Source organism: Daphnia pulicaria, chromosome 7 (assembly GCF_021234035.1).
Source record: "Daphnia pulicaria isolate SC F1-1A chromosome 7, SC_F0-13Bv2, whole genome shotgun sequence".
Classification (NCBI taxonomy): Eukaryota; Metazoa; Arthropoda; class Branchiopoda; order Diplostraca; family Daphniidae; genus Daphnia; species Daphnia pulicaria.
In genome coordinates, this window is record NC_060919.1 from 11,237,631 (window position 1) to 11,259,929 (window position 22,299).

General features: G+C 42.0%; 1 protein-coding gene across 1 annotated transcript in view; it reads left to right on the forward strand.

The window, feature by feature from the left end:
* Nucleotides 1-22,299, forward strand: part of LOC124348543 — a 31,975-nt gene that overhangs the window by 6,884 nt on the left and 2,792 nt on the right. Inside the window, exons 2-6 of the mRNA XM_046798774.1 lie at nucleotides 8,382-8,662; nucleotides 12,895-13,036; nucleotides 13,253-13,339; nucleotides 14,645-14,769; nucleotides 19,058-19,418. Coding sequence (XP_046654730.1) covers nucleotides 8,382-8,662; nucleotides 12,895-13,036; nucleotides 13,253-13,339; nucleotides 14,645-14,769; nucleotides 19,058-19,418 — 996 coding nt within the window. The remainder of the gene's footprint in view (nucleotides 1-8,381; nucleotides 8,663-12,894; nucleotides 13,037-13,252; nucleotides 13,340-14,644; nucleotides 14,770-19,057; nucleotides 19,419-22,299) is intronic.

The window sequence follows — 22,299 nt, forward strand, 5'->3', positions numbered from 1 at the left end:
GAAGTGACAGGTCACGATACACGTCTAAGATTTCGGTCAAATGAACGATCTCTCTTATTTTTCGACCCCGGTCAGACTAAACATATAGGCTACACACAGCCGTTCATGTCGACATCTAAAAGCACAAAAGGAATGTAAGAAGACACTGTTTTTATCTTTGAACCCCCTTGTCCGGTCGGTGATTTCCCTCTGCGATTCGAGCGCACGCGATACTTGTTTCCCCCAAATGCATACTGTATAACGACGGACGTCCGCTCTTCTTGAGAATTTCTTCTTTCTTTTCTGTTTTATTATTTTTTTTATCCTAACGGTCACCCGGTTGGTTCTGGCTGCACTGTGCTCCGTGTGCTCGTTGGGTGCAACTTCAAAGTTTCGTCAGACGCTTCGGCTTCTCGTTATTCATGGTAGTTAGTCACAATCTAGTCTATTATATAGTTATCGTTATCGACTTGTAGGTATATAGTGACGACTTGGCGAGCAAGGCGGCGAGAGCGACGTAGCAACGCCAAGATGAAAATAAATAAAGGTTACCTAAACTATTGTCAGAAACTCGAATGTTGAAGGACGCCGTACTTTTAATCCAAAAGACGTTTCTATTGACGTTTTCACGCGGCCAAAGCAAAGAATAAGTTGAACAGCAACGCGAATTACCCAAGGAATTACCCGTTTTCTCCATTTTTCTTTCGTTCTTTCGTTCTTTCGTTCTTTCGTTCTTACTTTCTTCTTTTATTGTGTTGCACAACTGTATTTTGAGGCGTCATTCGATCGTCCTTTTCTTCCGTCAATTGGTGCATTGAAAAATCCCATTGTCGAACAAAAGTTGATTATCAAGAGTTATACTACGTATATTAGGTGCACAGTGAAGGACACAGTTCATGCGGGAGAGATAAGAGTTTCGCTTTGGCTCCAAGTTGCTCATAATAGTCAAGCAACTGGGTCTACCGTCACTGACTAGTTCTACAGTTCACACGTACACACCGATGAGAATGGGGTATTATTTGTTGACGCAGGAGTTGCCCATCGCCTTTGCCCCCCCCCCCCCTTAAATAAACTTTTATGGCGTATATACGTTGTAAAGTGCAAGAAATCTCGAAAAGTAAAAACAAAAGAAAAAAAGGAAGAAGAAAAATAATACTCGGATGAAGTACTATTTATGGGAGCAACTGAACGGGCAGATTAGATACCGTATAGGGGAGCGTGATGGGTGCGCTGGCGGTTGGTGGCTATGAGAGGGTTGCGCGCCCGCCGTCTAAAGCTAAATACTTGACGCAATACGGTAGTGACGGCCCGACCGACCGACTCCCGACACCTACACGCGATCTCCATTTGTAAAGCCGGAGATCTGGAAAAGTGTCACTTTCTTTTATGCCGTGTCTTCTAAATGATCCCTCTCCTTCGTGCCACGAAATGCATTTTTTAAGACTACACACAGTGTGTGTGTCACGCAGTCGAAGTTACTAACGAAATATACGTATATACACACTTCTTATAATAGTAGTCGCGTTTTGCAGTCGGAAGTATTATATAATATATAAAGCCTAAATATCCTTATATCCTTATTCTCTTCTCTTTTTTTGGTTTTTGGTTTTTTGCTTTCGCTCTTCCATGGCATCAGCTTTTTCCTCTATACATGTGAAACCTAACTGATTCAGATGTTTTTATTTTTAAGCTGGACGGTAATGCCGAAGCACGACAACCCCCCCCCCCCCTCGGGCGAGTGTGCGTATATACATGTGGCCATGTAGGCCAGTAATGCATTGCATTCATCACGATAGCATTTATCATTGCAAAGCTAGGCTCCAGTTTCATTTCTCATCAGTATGTACAAGGTTAAAAATAACTCTTTCGTTCCTGAAGAATAGATTTCTGGATTGCACTTGGTTGGATGAAGCCCTCGAGGCAGAAAAAGCAATGCTTTTTAGATTTCAGTATTTTTTCTTCTTTTTTCTTCTTTTTTTTTTTTTTCGTTTTGCCCAGCTGCTGCTCAGATTTCTGCTGCTCAGGATATTTGCGTGTCGCTGTCAATTCGTGGACATGATCGTCCAAATAAAGTTGACGAGTCAAAGAAAACGAAGGATCCCGATTAATCGCGAGTGTTATACCGCGTGCGGCTTGCCGTTCAGTTCAGTTCAGTTCGCTATTAGAAGAACGTATTGTGCTGGCACTCGGGAGTTAGTAGAGAAAGAGGCCGTGCAAGAACAAAGACCATATATACCACTTCTGCGTGGACAAACGGACACTCGGACAGCCAGCCCGGCCGTCGTCATAGGCACGCGAGTTGATATCGAGGTGACATGCTGTCTCTCTTTCTACTTGGCTAGTTTCATTTATTATTTCTCATCGAGAACAACGTCTACTACCGGCATACACCCGGCCGTCCAGTTCGGTGTCCCATTTTTCTCAAACGGAACATTGCGAGCCGATCGCAACAATCTTATATATATAATCACATTAATTTGACATATAAGAATTACAATTTGAACTATATAGTATAGTTCGGTATACGTAGCTAGGCTTTCTTGCTGCCACTGTATTATATAAATAGCGAAGGAAGCTATTAAATAACATGAAGTTGAAATAGGCCTACATTTGAAACCTTCATTTTTGACTGAGAATTTCGTAATAATAGTTAATTTCGTTCAAAACCAAAATTTCCGTTCAAATTTCGCAAGAAAAACTTAAAAATACTCTTTGATATCGCGTTTCGTCTAGTTCACAAACACCAGAATATGGTGTAGATAAAAAAAATATGATCATAAAGAAAACTTGTTCAATCTACATTATTTAGCCTGGAATACGTGGGAGAAAGTGGAAGTGGAATAGTTTAGGTATTGACCTCACGTCATCATGCATGCTTCTTCTTCTTCTGTCAATTATACATAATGCAGTCGCCCGACAGTCCCTTTTAAGCGGATGTCGCTCTTTGTTTCACTTTTCGCTCCGCGACTGAAACTTGTTCGGTTTTGAGACTAAATGAGACCATTGAAATGCAGGAAAAATATAAATTTTTTAGTAAACTGCCCTGCGCCAGTAGCACCACCAACAGCCGCCAGCTCTTGCCTCAAGTTGGACCTGCAGGAAAAGCGAGTGCCAAATGAAAAATTCCAGGAAAAGCGCAGTCCAGCATACACACACACACACACACACTACGCTCGAGGAAATCAGAGTAGGCCCTAGGAGAGACCACAAAGCGAGTGGATTGCGCCACGGAAAGCTTTTAGCCTATAGAACCATTGGCGAGAGTTTTTCCGTAGAACATTTGTTTTTCTTCATTGTTTGTTTTTGTTTCGGATTTCCCATTTTTATAAATTATTTTTATATTTTTCTTTTTTCTTTTTTCTTTTTGCCAATGCGTTATTGAGCCACGATGACAAAGCTATTTAATAAATCTAAAGTCATAGACTCATATTGTTGCATTAGTCATATTGTATGCACGGCGCGGACATGTAATGGACTCGATATTTCATAACTCCGCTATATTGTGCTATATAGGTGCTCTCTGGTGGTGGCTGGTGCTCCAAAGCCCTTGCAGATATTACGCCGTTCCTTCTTTCCTTCTTTCCTTTTCCCTTTTCCCCTTTCCCATATGAAATAAAGGGAAAATAGGATGAAATATTACACAACAGCTAGAGAGCATTAGCCAAAAGGAGAAAGAGGTTGAAATGCGATCAAAAATCAAAAGAAACAGAGAAAAAAACAGCAGAGAAATGCCATGAATATGAGATGACTTTTGAAAAGAGTTTGAAAACCTCGTTCTCTGAATACGAGTACGACTGCTGTACGACTGTACGTGTGGTTGAACTGTTGAAGTGAGGTGCTGGCAAAAGCAAACGACGAGCGAGATTCGGCCCAGCTGGGGCGAGAGTTTTGGCTGGCGTGCGCGGTGCGCCAGCAGCAGGGCGAAAAGCGAAAAGCGTAAAGCTTGTTCAAACACAGGCGGGTAAAAACAACAACGGGCCGACGGTGGCAGCAAACAGCAGCCATCAGCCTATCATCGAATAGCTTCAATGGATTCGGCGCTCATGTGGCCGGGAGCTATAGGATGTAGTGGCGACACAACGAAAGGCCGGCTGCGCTCAAGTCAATGGATATAGAGGAGCGAGAGGGAAAAGCGAAAAGGTATACAGAATATGGCGAAAAAGGACACTGGCCAGCCGGTCAATGATGGCCGGCTGGTGACTTGACAGTGCCCAACTGTTATTTACCGGGAGTGTCGACATTTTGGCGTGTGTGGCACATGACGAAACGTCAAAAAAAAAGGGGGAAAAGCTGTAACTTGAGGGACCAACCAACCAAACTTGAACGACAACACGCACGCAAAAACGAGGTCCGCACCGAATAAACTAGTGTAGCCGGTCGTGTAGACACACAGAGCACATGCACACACCTCCACCAGTCCGACTAACCAAGTACAGCCGTAGTATAGCGCGCCAAGCAGTAGGAGCCCATTTGCCATGCAGGGGATCGATCGGCCATCAGTCGGCGGAGATATATTCGGCAATAACGTGATTCGCTGCCGTTGGCACGTTTCGGTTCCGATGGGACGACGACGACGACGACGACGACGTGCTGGCACACTATCGCCAAAGTCCATGTTCAACTTTTTCCCTTTTATTTGATTTGATTTTTTCTTTTGATTTTTCTGCCATCGATTCGTTTTCTGCTAGGTAGATAGGAGTGGATAGGAGCTTAAGCAGCGAATCATCATTTCTGCTAGCTACCTCGGTTGCATGTAGGTCAGCTTCTATACATGTACGGCAGTATTGCAGAAGAGATGGGACACGCCATTGAGTTGCCGGACCGTCGCGTCAGATTCTCGTGTCTAATGTTTGCTAGACATTTCAGGAAAATGCAGTCTCTAGAAAAGAGACCTTCGTAGACGATGAAGAGTGGATTGCAAGTCTAAACGCTGTAGGCCTAGATGTATATAGTACGTCTCTTGGAGTCGTCTCCACTCCACTTTTGTAGAGTGTACGCTGTACGATGATGAAGGTTCAACTTGAAAGGCATCTACTCTAAGCTAGCGCACGGGTTTGGCTGAGTTGTTGGAGGGACATCATTGAGCATTGGACTGGGCTGCAGTTATACTGATATACTTGCACTATAGCGCATTCGACTTTTAACTCTGCTCGCCTAGCTCTCTCTCTCTATCTCTTTCCTCTTTGTCACGTTTCCCAACTCAATCCGACTCGCAAACAGCCAACGGGCCAACCCCCCCCCCCTTCCCAACTCCGCTCTCTATATAGTCTATAAGTCTATACCTAGAGACTAGAGAGATCTACTATGTGTTATAACTCCAAGGATCACGGTCAACTTTGGTCAGGGTGCTAGGTGCATGGTCTGATACAGATAGTACTAGGCTACTAGGCTACCAGGAGATATATTATTGAAGTCGCTCGGCCATCGCACGAAACCCGACGCGAAACTTGGCCATCACAGCGTGACTATATCTTATCCTTATAGGCTATATCGTCCAGCTTTGATTCCGACCATAGTGCGCAGGGCAATCATTTCCCTTTTGTCCTTTTGAGAAATCATATTTTTCATTCAACTTGGACCTTATATTGAGATATCGAATATTTAGTAGCTATATAATAGTCATCCTGTCATTGCAAAGGATTCAACAAATGTACAAAGGCCGCGAAAACGTCGAAATAAAGATGCTACGGACGGAGGGGAAAAGTCCAGCAAAAAAGAAAACGAAGAAAACGCACAAGGGGGAGAGAGGCTGAAGGGAGAGAGGCTGAAGGGAGAGAGCTAGCTGCTAGCTAGAGACTACCGGAGAATAGAAACGAGAGATAGGGGAACTGGTGAACGTGATTTGATGTCTGTGACCGTTGGAGAGGGGCTTCTCAAGTGGAATCGGCAAGGTATATGGCATTTGCCGGCTGGCTACTCTGATCACTAGCCGTGACTCTGACTTCCTATCTCAAATCTCGTCAAGACTCGCGCGCAAAGAAGTCGAGATTGGGTGCCGCAGCACCATATGCCTGCTGCCAGCCGCTGCTGCCAGCCGCTGCTGCCAGCCGCTGCTGCTTACGCCCGCCATGTTAGACGGGGGGAAAATTCTTGGGACTTGCGACTAATATGTTCTGTGGCGTAGATGCAGTCGTTGTTGCGCGCCAGCAGTCAGGTGTAGTGTAACGAACGATACAAATGAGGGGTGTCGAGGCTGGCCTCTACATTTTCCTGTCGTGAAACGCTTCACTTCTTTGCCAGCGCTCTGGCCGGCTCTGCATGGCCCAGCATCTTCTTTTCGGGGAGTCTGCAAAAGAAAGAAATCTCGGCGTCGTCTTCTTATATGCAACGGCCCTTGTAAAAACGATGCTGTCGCTCGTTGGGAAACGTTGTGCAACATTTGGCATTTGCTACCATCAGCCATCCGTGAAACGTTCACCATAACTCCGCCTTTACGTTCCCTCCTCCCCGCAGCATCCGGCAGCAGGCAGCAGGAGCAGCAGCTTCCTATTGACAGAAATTGTGGCTCACTTGGCTCGCCGCGTTTATTATCGTGTGTTATATGTGTGTATATTTGAAGGCGTAGGGAAACTGGCGTAAAAAAGGTAGAGCATTATAGACGGAAGACTCACCGCGCAACACGTAGGCGGTTTCGGTAGCGTAGACTTTTTAATGAGGCGGAACATGCATACGAGTGTATAATATCAATCATTTCCAAAAGTGTATATATATACAATACAGTATATTTCCCACATCCTAGCCGTGCCACCCGACCCATGCATGCTTGCTCTCTCAAGACTCTCATGTCAGGAAAATAAAACATGAATGTTAATGCATACAAATATGCGATGCAATCGAGTCCAACAAACCAGCCATGAAAAACTTGGACTTTTTGGAAAACATCAACTCAACTCTCGGCTATTTATATATGCATCAGCCTTTCGGATTCCGAGAACAAAAGATGCATCACTTTTATTACATGATACAAACTTTTTTCTTCGAGGCCTGATTGCTCACTTCCGGCGATGCTTAAAATAGGATCAAAATTATCACAACTTTGATATGCTTATTTCAAATGAACATTTAATTGCGTCTGCCTGCATACAACTGGAAAAACAATAAGATTCGATTATGGGTCTGGTTTTGTTCAGGGCTGGGCCTACTATATGAGTGTTCCGCTCTTCTTCTTCCCTTTTTTATTTGTTGTATACTAACGCGCCGATTCTATTAGCCCGTGTCGAATGGCTTCAGCAATCAAAACATCAACAGCAGCTAAGAAAATAATGGAAAATAACAGCAATTGACGGGATGACTGGAGCAGATTGGCAAAACTTAACGAATCATCATTCGACAGCCCCCCCCCCCCCCTTTTCAGTCCATATTCCTCCGTTGAGAGGGAGAATAGAGCGGTGGAGAAAGATAGCTGCTGGCTGGCTGGCCGGATGGCTGTATCAATATTTGTTGGGTGATTTGCCTCATTTGCTATTCTGTTCACAGGACACAATAAAGCCAGAAGACGTAGTATATATACGGACTCGCGGAATGGTTTATTTGTAAGAAAAAGAGGACGAGAGGGGGGGGGGCGGGGGAATTTATTTGAAAGCCGTCGATAATGTTTCTGTTATGCGCCCGATCGATAGAAAGTGATTCAGCAGCAAATGCGATGACAGCTTCAAAACAGGGTTTTTTTTTTATGGGGCGGTCTTTTTTTTCTCTTTGTCTTTTGTCTTGTGCGGTACTACCCAGCAATCCCATTGTTTCTCTCTCTTTTTGCGTTGTTATACATTCCTTGGGTTTGCTCTATCGTTGGCGAGCGAGGAGCTTTCTATAAGAAAATGCGATGGAAGAAGCGATGGAACGGAGAGAAGGACGGGCGGCAAGCGACAAAACAGACAAAAGAGACGCGATTCTTTATTGGATGTTTCTGGACGATGATGACGGTAACTCGATTTCCCTCTCTTTAGAGTCACGTAGATTCTTTCAGATTAGATATAAGCAGTGACGAAAAAAAACGGGGGGGGGGGAATCAAGTAAAGTGGGACAAGAAAGTGAACGGAGAAATGCCGTCTGGCAGTCCTCGGTTTACTTTTGAGTTTTTACCCCCAGCCAAGAAAGGAAGAAAGGAGAGAGCCTGGGATTTCTTTCTTTTTGTTTGAAAGGTTTTCCTGTCATCTCGGTGTAGTCGTAGTGTGTGCCAATCGATTCGTCTGCATATTTCAAGAGTCACTGAATTCAAAAGGGAACGAGAGATGACGGATATTTCGTGTCGAACGACGTCGACTCTGAGCTGATGAATTGGCCATAGCCCCGGAAATTGATTTCTTAAATGACGGGCTAGTTTTGAAAAAAAAAATAAATAAAAAAAAAAAAAATACACAAGTTACACCCCCTAGTAATTATTCCGTTTTATTGGGGATTTTCAGCTGGGGGCGGCACTGCTGGGACTCAATCGCTTCTGAAACGTCTCCATCATCACCATCGCGTCGTTAAAGACTATGCCGACGACTCGCCATCCGGCCGAACTACTACGGCGGCTGCCAAGGGGAAAACGGATGATTTCGCCGATTTTCCGGAAGACGAATACCCGTCGGATTTCCGCTGGCCAGAGTCCTATTTCGATTTGGAGGCCTCTTCCGACGTGGCCGTCGTTGTTGGTCAAACGGCGTTCCTAGTTTGTCGAGTCGCCGTCGCTGGAAATTGGACGGTAAGACCTTGGGCTTATTATTTCCATTTATTTCAAATGTCAAGTCTGCACAATGTTATGTCATATGATCCATCAAACCATTATTATGTTATACAAGTTGACGAAACAAAAGAAGAGAAAAAGCTGAAAGTTGTCGGTTATGAGTTATGACACACACGCGCCATTATTTGGTTATGCGATCGAGTCCAGGTTATTATTCATCATATAGTCCCGATCAATAATTTGCAGTTTTTCTCCCAAAAATTGTATTGAATTAATCACATATAATCTGATAACCCTGAACTGGCTGAACAATCTCGTTTCATTCTTGAATCCTAGGTAACTCAACAAGATTATTTAATAATAGCAGACATTTTGGACCGATGTGTATTGTATAGCCCGGTGTAGCCCATGCATGCTGTGCTGTTCGTATTTCAAGGTTCTTAAAATCTAATGGAAATTGTCTTTGAAACTAAACAATTTTCATACACTAGTGTCAACTTTTCCGTTGAAGTAATAACGCATAACATCGAAATAACCAAGCGAGTGAGCACGGACAAGGAAAAAAACACATTAAAAAAAAAGTACTTTTCACAATTAATTCGTTCCAATCGATTATTACTTATTAGGAAATATGTCAATTGAGAGCGAACAAACTTAAATTCTATTAGTTATTGTTAACCCATTATTGCAGGAAAAAACATGGATTTATGGAACGCCATAGGGACAAAAAATTAACTGCTCCAAAGTAAGCATTAATTTTTTGCTCTCCAAAAATAAGTGCTCAAAATTTAGTGCTCTCTCCCATCCGCCCTCTAGCGGGCGGTTCAAAATATTTCGTTTCTCCGCCTGCTTGTGAGAGGAGTTAGAAGCTATCGATTAAAATCAAATATTTAGCTTAACTATGGGATTTCTAAATTCGAATGCTCTTTTTCTTGCCTCATAACCTTTGCCAACCCGGTAACCCCTAAGGTCTTCCGAGAATCCTGAAATACGCCATGCATCTATTCCGGATTCCGGCGATGCCGAACATCGGAACATGCTAGGACTAATATTGTTACTTCTGCTGGGGAAGAAGAAAAAGTATCGACGAAGTACTAGTCACGAAGACAAAGATGGAATCATAAAAAAAAAACACGAAAAAAATCACAGGACAGAAGGGTGATGGGCTGGTGGCGGAGGTGATGGGGTAAGACGATGATCGACGCTGATGTATTCGAAAATTAGATTTTAATCGATATTCAATTGTCAATATTTTCATTGATAGCGAAATATTTTGAACCGCCCGCTAGAGGGCGGATGCGAGAGACCACTAAATTGTGAGCACTTATTTTTGGAGAGCAAAAAATTAATGCTTACTTTGGAGCAGTTAATTTTTTGTCCCTATGGCGTTCCATATGGATTTCGTTCTAAGGATACTATTTACTATTTAGTGAATTTATATTCACACTGCAGTGCCTCGCGCGAGGTAAATGCATTCGCCCTATACGCGAGTTATATTTTCGACAGCCAATTAGGCCTACTTCTCTCATTCATAGTTGATTCCTTTAATTTGCCAACTACAAATACTTATTTTCCTTGCTTTCAGAGACGTTGTTTAATTAATTTTATAATTTAAAATATGCTGGAACTGGAAGCGAGAACATCAGCGCTAATTGTGCGCTACTTCTTCTTGTGTATTCCTTTTTCTTTCTTTTCAAATTGCTATTTAAAAACGAATATTTCAGCTCCATTAACGTTTTTTTTAGCATGAGAAAAAAGAGAAGTAGCATTACTCGTAGATGCGCTTCAGTTATCAAATGCTGCTTAGATCCAGACATAATAACTAAACGCATGCAAATGCAATTGCACTGTATCACAAAGCGGAGAATTCAATTGTGCTCTGTATAGTGTATACCAGCTAGGCAGCTACTATTTGAAGAAGGGCGCAGGTGCCTGTAAGCACACGTATATGTATCGCTAATCTGAGAGGATAGATATACGCGGTACTAGGAATAGATTCTTACTCTCACTCTTATTATTAGATTGTATTGCCTCACCAACTTTGTTTATGCATATAGCTTATAGGCTTCAGTATAGATAGACAAATGGCTTTTGTGTACCCACTCTAGCTCTACCGTGCTTCAGCATCATCATTTGTAGCGAATCGGACAAAGGGCTCAGCAGCTATATAGATATATTTTATAGTATAGGATACCGCTGCTGCTTTTCGCTTATTCATTCTCAATATTGATTCAGGGCCTTCCATTCAACGCCACTCTTCGTTCACCTTCCCGTCGATACTATTTGAAATTGAAACACTTACGAGACTCATTCAAAGAAGAAAGAGCGCAAGACCACCAACTTCTAAACACTTCAAGGCGTTTAAACACTTCAAAATGTTTGGCGAGCGATTCCTGCCATTACACTGTAATGGGCATAATATATGCGAACTGCTAAGTGACTCATTGAGTCCAAGATAATGCCATCAATAATAAAGCGAAATACATCCGAGTTTAAATGTCGTATTGAGCACTTTTCTCAGCATACTGCATCTTAGGCGGGGCTCGTCTCCTATGCGTTTACATTTCTGGTTGATCCGTGCCATTAAATTCAGACTAGAACACGAGTCCACATTAGACGGCCTAACTTTGTCCCTTCCCGAGAACAGCAGATGAGAGTATCCCTATTAAGATGGCTTCTCTCTTTGAAAACCGAGCGCTCTATAATACAAATGGCGAATGTCTACAGCCTTCCGGCCTACCGGCGTATAGAAGACGACGTGTCCCTTGCAGCAGAATAGACTAAATATGCATACATAACGAGACTTTGTTACATGGATTTACAGCACATTACTTTTCTTGTAGCCTACGTATATTCTCTATATAATCTCTCTGTGTGTGCCCGACTCAACTGTTTAGGCGACGATCAATACTCGAATGCAAATACTTATGCAAGTTTTCTAAAATAGATGTCACTTTTATTTGGATTTTTCTGATTTTTCAAATCATATTTCGTAAAAAAAATTTAAGCCACCCAATCTTTAGCTGACACACACAGTTTATGTCAAAATTGGTGTTGCCATATGGTGTCAACATCGAAGAGCATTGCTGCCGAAATAAGGCGATTTACAGTCGATTTTTTTATGGCAAAAGTGCAGGAATATGTATTGGACTTTTGTACGGTTGAAATATACAAGTGCAGGACTGTAAATCAAACAACTGCGACATTTCGTAGAAAAAAAAAGGACGTTGGCTATGCACATTTATTATTATTTTTTTTTTTAAATCGAATTTCACATCATTTTCATAGAACAGTATAGCTGTAAATGGCCACGTACTACTATATTATGCTCATTCCCCAATAAATATGGCGGGACTATCTAGATAAAAGCAAAGTTTTCCATGGAGAACTCGCGTTTATTTGAGGCTGCTGTTTTATAACCAGTGCAGTATTTTGGCGACACTGTCTCTATACTATCCGTGCTGATGGGCATGTAGACATATGCCGCCCGAGGCTTGCTTTCCATCACGTACTGACGACATCGGGAAATAAAACTCGGGTCACGCGGACGCAAAATTTCAATGTATAATTCCCCCATCACCAGTGCTGGAAAACCACAATTCGATACTGAATAACAGCAGCCTATATTATCCTACTTCTGGATATATAATTAAGATTCGGTGTGTATAGTAGAGTTATGTTTACAGAAAAGGAAAAGACGAATGTTTCTTAAAGACAAAAAATTTATCATCGTGTATTTTGCTTTATACGCAAAGTATTCAAACACCAACGCTTTGATGTACAAGATTAAAAACATCGTATATACAAAAGGCTGCTTGCTGTTGGTTGATGTGCTATATGATATGCTTTTCCTGTCGTGAAACAACAAGAAGAAGATGGAGCGCATTGCACATAGATATTTGCAAGATGATGCGTTACGCTGAGTTGTAGCTATATACGATCGACTAGCTTCGTATATTATATTCGTATACATTTATCTATACGATCGTTAGCGTACATGTTTGGTGTGCTGTGATGTAACAATCAATAATAGATTGCAAATGGTGTACAGAGGCAACTCACGTACACAAACAGCATACTCGTTTTTCTTTAAAGGGCTTATTATTTGCTCTCATATTTTATTGTTATGTGTGGTGTATAACGGTGGATAACGGTGTATAACGACACTGTCATGTCGCATATTTCTTTGAATCTCTTTCCTCCCCTTTTATTTATTTTTGACCATTTTGACATTGTTATTTTCTGTACAGGTTTCGTGGGTTGGGCCGGACCATTCACATGACAACCGAAATGTCAACCTCCTCACGGTCGGCACAGACACGTACACTCCCGACCGACGGTTCCGAGGACTTCACGTGTCCACTTCTCCCGAATGGACGTTGCAAATTAAAGGTAGATTTATATATAATACCGGTATTCTATTTGCCATATGAGTAGACGGAGTAGACGCACGAAGAATTGCCAAACAAAGTTATCAAAAATATCTAGGCTATTTTTTCGTAGCTTATGTTAAAACTACTACAATTTTCTCTAATTGACAATTGAAAGCATACTTTGAAGATGAAGAAAATGATTTTAATTGGGCATTTGTTTCCCCTGTTTGTCCAGCAACGACGCTGGAGGACGCAGGTAATTACGAATGTCAATTAAGTAGCACCCCATTGCGGACGCACGTCATTCGACTTCACATAATCGGTAAGTCGCATTTTGCAAGTAACAATCCTTCGCTATATTCTACACACATTCTAAAGCTAGATATAGACTCGGTCTTGGCGTAGAGGTGCCCCACAGGTTGATTGATTTGAGAGCCAGCTTGGAATAAAAAAGGAAAAAATAAATAAGTAAATAAAAGAGAAAAACTGCTGACCCGAGCAAACTCTAGAGGATCGGACTAGTTACAGAAAGGGCAATAAAGTCGGCCGGCTGACTAGTTCCGGACGTTTCGTTCAAAGTGTCAGACTTACACGTGTAGAGCGGAGCCAGGCTATTATATAGATCGGTCGGAGCTTCTCTCGGACGTTCTGTAGTTTTGTAACTAGAGCCACGGTGGCCATCAGAACTAACAAAGGCGCAAAGAGGAAGAAGAAGAAGGAAAAAAAAAAGGCCGATCGATCCTGCCTTTTTTTTCCCCTGCAAGACTATACGGTACAGCACGCACGGTCATGCCGACACCATTTCTATGGACTGTGGAGAAGTCACGCGAATGCTGTATAATCCCGCTGAGGATCGTCAGCATTCGCTTTCTGCTCAAGAGTTCTGCTGACTCTCTCTTGATTCCGTTCTTTGTTTAGTTCCTTCTTTTTTAAGAATTCAAGTAGGAGCAGAACGTGCTCGGGGTTAAATGGAAACACGTCTACATCATGCCCGTTTAGACGATATTCATACAGTTTTATTTATGGGCTGACTTATGCTGTTATAAGAGGACACTAATCCATAAATAGAATGTCACTCGACTATCACCTCGTTAGTCGTTCATCTTGCTAGTTGCAAAAAATTCTGACCTAACTCGATCCGACTTATCGCTCGTCCCGTCCCGAAAATCACCTTTGTATCTTTAATTACATAACAATATTTCATATCTACTTAATATTAGTAGCTTAATACAGAAATTAAACAAACAAAAAAGAATAAAAAAAAATTTGACGTTGTCAGAAGTTGGTAAACTGAATGTTAAAAAACAACTATATTAGAAAACCTATTCCATTCGTACCGGTGCGTGGCGTGTGGAAATATTTTTTATTTTTTTTTATTAATTTTTTAGTTTAGCAATAGAAACATATTGTATACATCATCAAAATTTCAAATGGATTATCAAGAAAATTGTTTGGCTCGCATTTTTGCTATCAAAGTTTATTAATTAATCTGATTGATGATCATTTGAATCAATATTTAATGAAGCTTTCGCAGGCTATATCCCTGCCCTAATTAATCAAATCTGATGAGTTTAACTTACTAAATGATGAATCATGATTTTTTCTCGTTGGCTGAAATGTCAAACAGAGCCGCACATTCAGATATTAAACGGACCCGAAGTCTACGTTCATGAAGGATCGATGTTGAACCTTACGTGCGTCATCACACCGGCCGTTGACGCATCTCTTCTCCTCTGGAGCCGCAACGGTCAAGTGAGTTCGGATTTCATTGCATTTTAATCGCCAATTACTAAGAAGAATAATTGAAAATCTGGTTCGTGGTCGTTCTTGGTAGGCCTATGGTACCGTATGTAAAATAACATTCGTCATACGGATATACATATTATATAACCAGTATATAACGCGGCAAAACAACTATAGTAATTTAATAAATTTATTCTAACATTGTCTTAAAGAATTCCTTAAACAGGTTTTTTTTCTAATAACAATAAGCTGCGACTTGATAAAAAAATGTGTCTTGCAAACAACTGTGTGTACACTGCACATTACAGTAATCAACTACATTTTAAAAACGTACAAATTTGTTGGAGGATGTAGGATGTCTAGTTGTCTACTGCTTTTTGTTGTCGTTCTTCTGATATGGTTTTACATTACAATGCCCAATTAATGCTTGAAAAAGAACAAAACAAAACAAAAACTTTCGTTTTATTTTTAAAAGGATACTTTTAATAGCCAGGAGCAAAATTTTTGCATCGATAAATTGAATATTAATCTGGACGATTAATTCACATATTTGGCAAAATGAAAGGAAGGCGCGAAATCGCATTGCTGAAACGATGACTAGCGGCCATATATAAATATTTCTATCGTTCTTTTTTCATTCATTATTTCCCGATGGCTTCGTTTAATTATTACGCATGACAGAATCGCTTTGATTGTAAGCTGTGCACATTTCATTTTTTTTTTGTTTGCGTCTCATCTTGTCTCTCACCAATTGAAAATTTTTAATCGAAAATTCCCTGATAGAGTGTGCCATGGTAGTCCCTATTGAAAAAAAAACGCTTGAGAGGGCATGGAAAGACAATATCGCAGGTAAAACCGTAAACTTTTAAATTGGGTTTCAGACCATTATTTCGGTGTTTCGATCTGGGGGGATGATGTTCTCATATGACGCCTTCATCTAGTTTTTAATTATTAGCTATGCACGCGATATACTTATTTGGATGGGAGGGAGGATGGGAGTTAAAGGTTTCCCGAATTTTCATTTGTTCTCTCTCTTTTTTTATTAACTTTTTTATTCTTTTAGGCTTCTACATGCGTATTCTACGTATTATTTGCAGGATTCGCTTACAGACAAAGAAGTACAAAAATGACAAAAATTCAAAACGCTCTGATTGAGACTCTAAAATCGAATCATACAATTGAATCGTGTATAACTTACAATACAAGAGAACGCGCCCCGCAGTAAGCGCGAAATGCGCTCTGCCTCAAAATCTCAAAATGTCGAGTCAGCGCATACGTACCCAATTGAATTTTTCCCTCAACTCCTCCGGACAAACTTTTCTATAAATCATTGCCGTGAAAGAGCGCAGCATTCAATGCAGAAGCTATTGTGGGCTCCAGTAAAGGGGCCCTATAACAAGAAGCACATCGTTCTCTCTACATCATGATTCATTCACAACCGTCCGACTCAGTTTGTGTCTAGGCCTAATTGTAATGAAGAATTGTTGTGTTATTGCCATGAAAGACCATGTCACGAAACTTATTCGTATTATGTTGTAACGTATTCCAGTCAAACAAAAGGGTCACAGATAGTTATACTGTTAATCTAAAGTTAGTAGTTATTGCCCACATATCAAAGCAACTATAATATAATAAGTTAAGTATAATAAAACTACTGTAAGTGTTTCGGTAGTTGGGTACGTACTAGCTTTTAACTGCATACTTGGTTATTCACCCGCTGGCGCTAGTCACGACTAAACTCATAACTCGCCTTTTTTCATGTGAGCAATTTTTTTAAATATAATTAAGCGAGGCCTTATGATCTAACGAAAGCTGACTCGTGCGACCACTGGAAATATTTTATAACTGCGCAAGATAAACAACCGAAAACGAACAAACAGTCTTAACACGGAAATCAAAGAAAATTTGAAGGCAGAAGTGAAAGGATTGCATTTGTCAAGTCAATTATTGAAATTTTTCCCGCTTCTGACTTTGATTACAAATTTCTAAGGACTTTCAAAAGTTGTTTAGACCCAGCGAGTGGTCGCTACTCGCTATGGCCTATGGGTGGTGAAGGTCAGCAACCCAAAACAGACTCCATCAATGAAGACCGCTAATTAGGCCTAGTGAAATTTCTGCCGGCGTAGAATGAAAGGTTTAACGATTTAATATCTGGTGATTAGTGGAGGAAGCTGAGTGAAACGACGTCGGCAGGATGATGCATCACCCGCCTGATTTATTTAGAATGCAGCCCATAGCCTAATAGCGATAGGCATTCCAGCTCATGCAGTTTCAGATGGTCGTCATAGGTTTACTGGCTCATTTAATAGCTAGGTCTACGCAGTCTGGGTTTACTGGACGGACGCATTCTCGGGCATTGCGTTTCCCACCGGGAAAATGCAAATACACCGGCAAATGTATCTAGCCGGAAGCTCATTCCTTTAGGTCCGATCCCCGATCCCGCGCCCGCTCGTCGCTCCCTCGTCTCATCACGACGTCCTAATAAATAGAGATAAAAATATTCATTAAGTGGGACGAGTTCCGACTAGAGAATAGACAGTAGACGTAGTAGACGCGACTATGTGTGTATAACTTTGAAGATTTCCCTCGGCTTAGCTAATGATTCTCTACGAGTTTCCGCTTCACTTTGTCCCGCAGTAAGTAATATCCGTTTTCATTGCGTGCAGCCTACCAACTGTCATAGGTATAGTATCATGGTTTACAATCCGCCTATGTAAACACAGTGCAAACTATAACATTGCCGCCCACTCCATTCTCCGTTCTCCATTCTGCAACGCAAACTCAATATCTCTATCTACCCTTTATGGATGAAAAAGTGAGACAAATAAGAGAAAGTGCTGAAAGTGCCCGAAACAGACGATCACAGGGCCGCTGGCAGTTCCTCCCCCTACGCATCTATTTCATTGCAGACCCCGTTTTTACAACCCCCCGACGTCTATACACATGCTCGTGCGCGTGCTAAAACTATCAAGTGTATTAGCTTTGGAGAATAAGAAATCCTTGGTAGAGTGATGTTAATTCTATAAAGTATAGGTATACATCTAATATGTATCTCATCGTCTGTCCATTCAAAAGATGGTGCGCATAGTTTGCGTGCGTAAAGGGAATAGATGAACACACACACAAGCCACAATCCTGGCGGACCGAACTTGGTTTCATTCATTTCCGGCGGCCACGGAGGAGCGCTGTGTATTATTTCAAAAGTTGGGTATATATACTGTCAATAAGAACCCCCTTCCCCTCCCCTCCCCCTCATTTGCTCATCTCTCCTTACGTGTACGGTACTATCTCTCTCTCTCTCTCGAGTCGTGTTGTTGATGCATAGAAAAGAGTCTTCCGACGCTCGGCGAAACTTGTGAGGAGGGAAGGAGGAAGGAAGTCTGAGGAGAACCGAGGTATTTCACAGCGGTTAGGTGGATTGTAGCCTTTGATCGAAGAAGACGCAAGGAGCCAGAGAGAATAAGAGAGAATAAGAGAGAAAAAGAGAGAGAGATGTTGAAGAAAGAGAATTCACCAGAGTTTGCTTTTCGGTCCCTCTCTATGTTCGTCCATCCATCGGCTCTATTTCTCTCTCTATTTCTCTCTCTCGGCGCTCTCTCGGCGCTCTTTAGTATCCAAGGATGTTGCTGCTTCGTACACTTTCTTCTCTACAGTATATCCTCACAAAGTTTCTACTAAAGACGAGATTCCGTTTGCCACGGCTGCAATCAAGAGGTTTTGCTGGTAGAGAGGACAGAGCTGAGGTTCCCGACGTGATGCTCGTTCAGCCGCATTATTTAAATGAAGCGCCCACCACCAGCACCAGCGGCGCCAGCCGACGCTCTTCTAAATTACTTTTTTCCCATTTCTGATTTTCTTTCTTCTTCTTTTTCTTCTGTGTTGGCGAGACGAGTTCGTCGGCTTCCGTCCTAGTACAAACAAACAAACATTCAACGATTTGAGTTTTCTTTATCGGAAAAGGAGCTTTACTCTTTATATTGACGGAATCAATCTATTATTAGTTAATTAATTTCTTATCATTCAATATATTTCGAGGTGGATTATAGGCCTAATAGTTTTTCTTACAAGCGAATACTCGCGAATACTAAATGTTATTCGATCCTTCGGCCAATACAATTGATTATTGCAAAAAGCATTGAATCAGATGAAATAAAACACAGAGTAGTACCGTAGTAAGCTTATGTGTAAAACATAGTACGTAAACATTTATTAGCGCCTACATGTATAAATGTCAATTGTTTACATCTGCTGGATTTATAGCAGATAAATTATTTGGGCTCGTTTTTTATTTGAACAGATATTGAATTGGTTATACCAGTCGAACCAAGTTGGAGGAAACGGTCAGCTGGACGCTAGAATCCATGTCTACGACGGACGTTTGTGGGTGGACCGTGGAGGTGGCGGCGACCATAAAGACGGCGAAAACGACGACGGCGACGCTGAAAGTAGCGTCGAGCCGACCTCAATTCAAAGGTCGGCAGAAGAAGATGAAGATCGCAGTAAAAGTCAGAAGCAAAAGCAAAATTTGCCGCCAGCACCGACGACGGCCACCATGTCTCAGCTGCTCGTCGACAAGGCCCAAATGTTCCACTCGGGTCGTTACGTCTGTTCGGCGCTAGGAGCCTCTGGCACCTGGACTTTAGTGCACATTCTACCTGGTAAGATTTTATTTTTTATTTTTATTTTTTCCAATTGAAATATTTAGACGGGTCTTTGTTGTATTCCGTTCGTCTCCTACAACCTCGTCACCTTTCAATTTCCTTTTATCGGCTATCCGTTTCATTATATTTACACGACATAAAAGAGCGGATCCTGTAAAGCCGCTTGATAGTCCTGCCGTATACCGTGGGAGTCCAATTAGGAGAGAAAACCTCTGTCTTTCTTGTTTGCCTAACCTTTTTTTTCGAGCTGGGTCGATCGTCACCGGAGGAATACACTTGACACGCAGCTAATCAGCTGTTATCGATTTGTGTACCCATCAAGCGGCGAGCGCCTTCGCTGTGTTTCGTGTTTTTCGCCCTGCCGTTTTCAAATCCCCCAATGACGTCATAAAGATCCCCGTTTTTCCCCATTTTCTGTTTCTATGATTTTCATCCTTCTTTGAGACTCTCTGTTTTTTCTTGTTTAAAAGGATTTCCCATTTCTCTGGAAAAAGCTATACCATTTGAGAATGCGGGAATTCATATGGTACGAAAATAGTTTCCAATCACTTTTGAAATCTGAAGACCAATGGAAGGAACTATATATGTCTGGCAGTCGATATTTTTGACAGCACTAAAAGCGATGCTTTTATTTCGATTGATATCGGAGACTAGTGCATTCCAATATTGATTGAAAATCATGGTCTCTTTCAAGTTGCTCATTGTACTAGTTTTTAGAGTTGGGCCAAAAATGCGAACTTCTCTGGCAATCCTTTAGTGTTGTTCTATAGGAATGAGTACGCCAAAGTCCGAACTGGCGAGACTGTTTTAAAGTTGCTGGGAAGACAAAGTATATTGCCAAGTCAAAGAGTACGCAGAATCAGCCTTTCAGAAGTGAAAGATCGCTACTCCCAACCTTCCAATCTGTGAATTTGACTCTGATGCCCTCCCTTTCATGGCACCCCACCCTTTCAGTCTAAGAAAAGGGGCCGAGGTACATAGCCGAGCCAAGTTCGAAGTTCGAGGAACAGATGAACTTGACGGCGAACAAACAATCAACCCAAGCTGCGCATTGTTATAGACATACAGTACGTATAGAGGGCACCGTATTGATGTTGGTTTATGCTCGTCGTAATAATGCCCGCCGTAAATGTTTTGAACGGCGGCGGGTCTGCTGCTGTTTCAGCGCTTAGCCTGATGAAACCTGTGAAATTCCTCCCCAATCCTTCCGCGCTTCCTTTCAACGAAATGGCACAAAATCCCCCCCGTGTTAGGCATTCTCCAATGCCTGCGGTCATCAGGGTCATGCATTGAACAGCAGCAGCAGCTAGATAGTAGCTCTCTGTTTGTTAAATATTACAAAGTGACGGGTTGTGACATTGCTGCCTTGTGTGTTGCCAGGACAGTTCAAGATCAATACGTAAATGTTACCAGTTGAATAGTGATGAGAAACCAAAAGTAAACGCGGCCAGCACGACCCAACGTTTGCCTTGCCTATGGAAAAGTGACACTTTTGTCACCCGTGTCCCGTCTCTGACCTTTCCAGCAACAAACACCAGTCAATATTAGTCGCGTCTCATCTTTTAAAAAAAAAACAAGACACAAAACAGCTTTAAGCTTTTTCTACTGCCGCCAGGACTCCGGGGCTTTATGAAATAATCAATAATTGGGTAGATGATTGAAGGAAGAGCCCCTCCCCTCCCCAAATAATAAAAAATATTTGATATTAAAAAAAGAGAAGAGGATGAAAAGAATGTCGGCATCTCCATTCATCCATTGGCTTTTGTATAGGCATAGGCAGATCGGCCGCTATTATATTGAAGCTGGGAAATTCCGTACGGTATACTGTATCTTTTTTAGCCATTGACAAGTCTAAGGAAAGGTCACCGAGCAAGGCCTAGATAATATTCTATGCGGATGGGCTTCAAAGTCCAGCGGAATAGACGGCGGGAATATGTGTAGGAAGCGAAGCGAGAGACGAATGCGGCCGTCTACAGTCATCTGACTGGGCCATTATTACTAGAAAGTGAGAGGTTGTAGCGACACGATCCGGCCTTCTGGAATAAGCGTCGATCCTCAGTGGGAAAATGATGGCGGCGGAATGGCGATGAAGTGTCCGGGCGTGGTGCGACGTTTCCCACGGTGCCGGCCCATCTCGTGCTGGGCCGCGCACCAGCGATGCATCGCCCCCTCAAAAAGAAAAAACGAAAAAAGAGAAAAGAAAAAAATCTTTTGTTGAACCGCCGCTGAGTCTCCAGTGTTGGGTTGTTGGGTGGAGTCTGTGAGTGCTGGTAATGGGGACAATCTTTTCGGCACATCCCGCCACATTTGCTGGCCGCCGTCGGCCTCGATCGTCTGCCGCCCGTGATGGAACCCATCGCCGTGGCACTGAAACGCACCCAGAACACCCCGTGCATTTTCTATAACGATGAATAGGAAAACAAAAGAAAAAAGGGAAACAATGGAAACGACGGGAAAACTTATACGTATGTATTCCGTCTGAAATAAAAGGCGGGGAATTGAACCATAAAGAAGAACATTCATCTTGTTTTGCTATGGGAAATTGAAAGATATATTATATGTATATATTTTTTTTTTCGTTTCGTTTCGTTTTGTTTTGAAATTCGAAATGCTTTTCCAATATCAAAACCTACTTCTCGTGGAGTACCGCTCGCATATCCGCATGTGTGTTTGGATGGCTCGATCGGTTAGACTCTGGTAGAATTGGGAGTGAAAATCTCCACAAGCTTTCGATCGTGATTCAACGGACACGGTTCTTTGATGTGTGTGGATGTATACAGGCGCTGTTTGAAAAGGTTTTTCTTTTTCTTTTCTTCTTTGTTTCTTTTTTGAAAACGGAGAGATGACGGGTTTGGTCAGCACACTGGACAAGAGACAC